General features: G+C 41.0%; 1 protein-coding gene across 1 annotated transcript in view; it reads left to right on the top strand.

Annotated features, from left to right (window-relative positions):
• Nucleotides 1–2,912, top strand: part of LOC137986702 (uncharacterized) — a 9,369-nt gene extending 6,457 nt beyond the window's left edge. The window contains exons 3-4 of the mRNA XM_068833644.1: nucleotides 1–199; nucleotides 2,638–2,912. The exon at nucleotides 1–199 is cut by the window's left edge and continues 176 nt beyond it. Of these exons, the coding sequence (XP_068689745.1) occupies nucleotides 1–199; nucleotides 2,638–2,912 (474 nt within the window). The remainder of the gene's footprint in view (nucleotides 200–2,637) is intronic.
• The last annotated feature ends 2,088 nt before the right edge of the window (nucleotides 2,913–5,000 follow it).

Below are 5,000 nucleotides of genomic sequence, written 5' to 3'. Positions count from 1 at the left end.
CCCAAATGTATTAATGGATATGGTAGACCTGTGCTCCCATGCCGGCAAGTCTGTTTAGATTTTGCTAAAAACTGTGTCATCCGGCTGCGACTAGTATCTCTTGCAGGAATGTCAACAGCCCTGTGTGATCTACTGCCAGTGTATGATGGAACTCCAGACAAATGTATTATGCCATCTGGATTTACTTTAAAAAACCCAAGTAAGCAAAGAATAATTATGTTAGTACACTAATAGGTACATGTATACACTAAAAGGTAGCCTAAGGGTTTTTTACTCCCTTTGGAATGTTTAATAGATAAATGTTATTGAACTACATGTAGCTTGTTTAGTCCGTACTGTTCAGGTGAGGTCCATAAGCTTGCAAAAAAGGAACGAGACCAATAGTATCCCCGTATAGACCAAACAAGCTACGGTCTTGGACAAAACTCTTGGGAAACCTGTATTTGACACGCACTGACAAAATATATTGGTCCTAATCCCCCTATACTAATATTGATAATTTGATACAAAATACTGTGCAAGCCTTTGGCTGTTTTTTTTTTTAACCAACATTGGAATGGGGGAAGGGGGGAAAGTAGGAAGAATTTAATTTCAAGTGAAGCTATGATCTTCGCAGTTATGAACGCAATTTTACAATTGGGGGTTGAACAATTTACCCAACATTTACCCAATGAGTTTTGTCCAAGATTGTAGTTCAATGAAGTTTTTATTATATTGGCTCTCTTGCGCAGGGTTATCTATTCCTTGAGTCTTACCTCTTCGCTTGCTTCTGTTAATAACAGTTCTGGAAATTAAAATTGCTACTGGAACACTTGGACATGACTAAATAAAAAACGTTTCTCATATTTTTTTGCTTTTTGTGGCTGAGAAAATAGGAGCAAAAAATGGGAACAGTTTGGCAACCTACTGTATATATATATGCTGTTTCGTGACTGGTGAAGTGAAGTGAAATGAAGCTATTAGTCTCTCCCCTTGGGGCTTTTCAGGACTAATTTACAATGCTTTATGGGGGACTTTAGCCAGACTGCTTATTACACAGTTTGCACTTTATTTTTTTAGGAAGTGAAAGATGCCCCCGTCCAGATAAGGTCAGACCACAACACCGGGGACTATGTCCCCTGCACTTATCGAATAGTGAGTGGGTTCTTTAACATCCCATACTATTTAATTTCCAACAAGGGTTATGATACAAGACCTCTGGTTTACAGTCCTTATCTGAGAAGACTTGAAAGTCTAACCATTTGCAGATGTAATTGCAAAGGCAGCACATTCTCCTCAGTTATTTTAAGACCCTGAGTGTTGGTCCGGTTGTAGTCAAACTCACGACCTCCCGTATGACAGCCCGATGCTCAACCAACTGAGCCACTGGTGCACGGTGGTGATCCATTATAGCAGTCTGTATTGCAAAATTTGAACTCCTCTGAGAACCAATCAGGATTCTCCTTTTCATCTCGGACCAGTTTTCCTATATATAAAGAAAAATAGATATGTAACAATTTTTAGAGCCCCAAATGGCAGTAGGCAGACCATCAGCCAGGTTTTTGTGTGGGAGATTGCATGGCAAAATCTTGGTTGCACCAACACTCAGGGTTTCAAAAATACTGGTAACTGAGGAGAAAGTGCTGCCTTTGTAATTTCATCTGCAAATAATATTATTATTAGACTCGCATGTCTTCTTGAATACAGACTTTAAACCATAGGCCTTGTCTCACAACCCTCTCTGTGGGATGGTGAAGAACCCACACACTGTCTGTGAAGAGTAGGAAGGAGACCACTGGTGTTGATGGTATTGAATCCCTCCCAGAGAATTGTCAACTGCCGTGAGACTGTATGTGATATGTGCAGTAAAATAATATTATAATCCATTAATTACCATTACCATAATAAATTGAACAATTTAAGTGAATTAAGGTAAAGATTGCTAGCTCAATAATTTTCATGTCACTTTTCATAATGCCTTTGTCAAATGTGAGTGTATGGGAAAAACATCAGGTTGATGTAAACATTTTAAAAGTTGTTGGGCTGGCTCCTTGTACAGCAAACCAAACTGCATTGTTTTCATTGTAATTTTGAGCTTGTGGAACTATGATTTTGTTGATTTAAAATCACACTTGTGTATTCTGAACACTGCCTCAGGATGGTGTGGAGGTTGCCACACTGCGGCTTTAAAGCTACGGTAATACGAGCAACAAAAACATCCAACTTGTGTTGCGTCATTGCTGCGAAACTAGTGGAAAAGCAATGTTGCACATTTTACATCCCATGCACAACCTCTCTTGCAACAACAAAATGTCTTGCAAATTGCTGCAGCGTGTTGCAGAAAGTTGAGGTCCGTTCATTTTTTTGTTGCGAGACAAGTTGTGTGTGGGATGTAAAACGTGCAGCATCGCTTTTTCGACTAGTTTCACAGAAATGTTTTGAAACAAGTTGGACATTTTTGTTGCTGGTATTACTGTAGCTTAAGGAAAAATGGCAACATGTTCAGCCAAATTAGTGGCTGAGCAAAGCAGTTACCGGTGTAAGGGTGGTCCCTTAAGTTTACTTATCCATGGCCTTAATAAGAATTTAATTTTAGTTGTGAGAGTAAAATGTAAACTTCAGTTGAAGTTGACCTAATTTATTGTTTTTGTTTTGCAGTCTCTAAAAGAAATGTGTGTTACAAAGTGACATCAAGTATGTGCTCAGATGATCTTCATTACAACAACACTTTTGTTCCACCAGAGGATCAAAATGCATCAAAGTTGACAATTCTGCAGCCCATCATCAACAGTAAATGCTCACCTGATATTGAAAGATTTTTGTGCTACTCTCGGCTGCCGCCATGTACAGCAAACACTTCTGTGGTTCATCTACCATGCAATGAGCTCTGCGAGAGAATTATACGTGACTGTGGTGATGAATACAAAGCATGAACATTCCATCCTTGTCCTGTGACACTGTGTATCCACCAGGGGACAGCAGTAGTGGATTATGTAACTTAACTCAGTGGCCAGCACCATGGCCATGGAAAAACCAGAGCCCTCCTCGTCCAATTTCAGGTGCAGTGGTTAGAAATGAAAATGATATGTTGAGGGAGTAATATTGTTTCTTTAATGGTTAGATAATGTGAAGATGGTGAAGTAGTTCCATCCTCTCTGAAGCTTGAATCAGGGGAGCCAATGTTGGACCTTTTTAGTCCCTTCTACTCTAAGAGGCCGGTCGTTTCCCATTCCATGTCCGGTACTTTAATGCAATATTTGAGGGGTTTGTTTCATTTTTTATTATAATGTTTCTACTTACTTTTTAAAGAGAATTTCAGAGAACTCCAGCCTTGCTTGGGAAACTGATTTCTTGTCCAGAAACACTGGAAACAAGGTTTCTGACCCGGGGGGGGGGGGGGGGGGGGGGGGGGGGGGACTCCCAATATGCAACAGATGGGGATGCTCGTCGGAAATTTGAATTTAACCCCTAAAGGAGACCATCTGGGCGTGCTCAAGCTTTTTGTGACCCCTAAAGCGGACCAGTCTGGGCGTGGCTTAAGCAAATTTGACCCCTAACACAAAACACAGGTAAAAAGAAAATTTGACTTCTGTTCTATTCGCGTAATTCTGGGTTTCTTCGCGGAAACCCTAAACGAGACCTTGGCTGCTTAAAATATTGGCGCTTTGCCCGGAACGCCCTAAACGAGACCAAAAGCCAAAATTTCCACCCCTAAGCAAGACGACGAGCATCCCAGTCTGTTTCATATGGGAGTCCCCCCCCCCCCCCCCCCGGGATTTCTGAGTGTTCTATTTTAAAAATTTCCCAAGGGAACCCCCCAAGGTAGCTCGCGCCTTCGGCGACTCGCAAGACGTCTTGCGGCGCCCAAAAATGTCACATCCGGTGCTTTCAGAAATATGTCCGCTACTCTACAAAACTGTTGTAAAACCCTGCTCGAAGGTGTCTCGTGTTCTTAGTCGATACCAGGAGCCCATCTGGAGCGTGCAACTTCCATACAGCGTCTGTGAAACGGCGTTTTCACAAGTAGGTTTATTTTTAGACTAGCCCTTCCGCGAATTAGGTCAAAAAACAAAGCAGCAGTTCCGGTTCGGTGACCCTAAGACGTCAGCGTTAATTTCTTGTAATTGGTCATCGGGCTCCTGTGGGAGTCTCATTCGCGGGAAATTCAATCAAAAAATAAATCGGTCTGTGGAAAACGCCGTTACACGAACACAGTAAGTTGTAGGCTCGGGGTCATGGGTTCCTGTCGATAAACAATACTTTTGATTGGGAAGTAAGGGGTATCACTTCTAAAAAGAGAAATGATCCTTGATCGAATCTGGACAATTTAAAGCAATTGTCACTTATAGACACCGGAAAAACTTCAGGTGGCTCTAACGGATTCGAAACCCATGACCTCAGCGGCGCAATTCTCAACCAACTGAGCTATAAAACCACACAATTGGGAGCAGGTCAATTTGTTGGGCTTATGTCTTCCGGTGAAAGGACTAGATGAAAAACCGTGTGGGCCATAGGAGCTGTGCGAGGATCATTTTCTCTTTCGTCTATAGCCTACGCTTCAAATACATACATTCTTTCATCGGGTATCATTTCATAGATTTAAAATTCAAAGCAACATCATCGCCATTTAATATTCATCGTCGTTGTTCATACATCATCATCATCATCATCGTGATTGTCATCTTTGTCGTCATCTACATGTACGTCATTCTCCTTTACCCTCATCGTTAACTTGATTGTTATCATTCGGACTATTTTATCGTCGGCATCATTCAGGGGCACCCAACGAGAATATAGTTCAAAACCACTTAAACATAGCATTGTCAAACGTATTTTAGTATTTAAAGGGTAGATATAGGCATATTTTAATCCCCTAAAAAATTTTCATTTGTTCGGATTTTCTAGCTGAAAGTCTTGTGATCCGAAAAATTATAGGGATTAAAACTTACCTTTTCGAAATTTTCAGCCAGAAAAAATGCTCTCGAAAATTCTAGGTGACCTTTTTAGGATAAAAATCAGTT

This window comes from Montipora foliosa, unplaced genomic scaffold, assembly GCF_036669935.1.
Source record: "Montipora foliosa isolate CH-2021 unplaced genomic scaffold, ASM3666993v2 scaffold_275, whole genome shotgun sequence".
Taxonomy (NCBI): Eukaryota; Metazoa; Cnidaria; class Anthozoa; order Scleractinia; family Acroporidae; genus Montipora; species Montipora foliosa.
The sequence above is the reverse complement of the archived record's forward strand: the minus strand, read 5'-3'. Positions and strand labels throughout refer to the sequence as shown.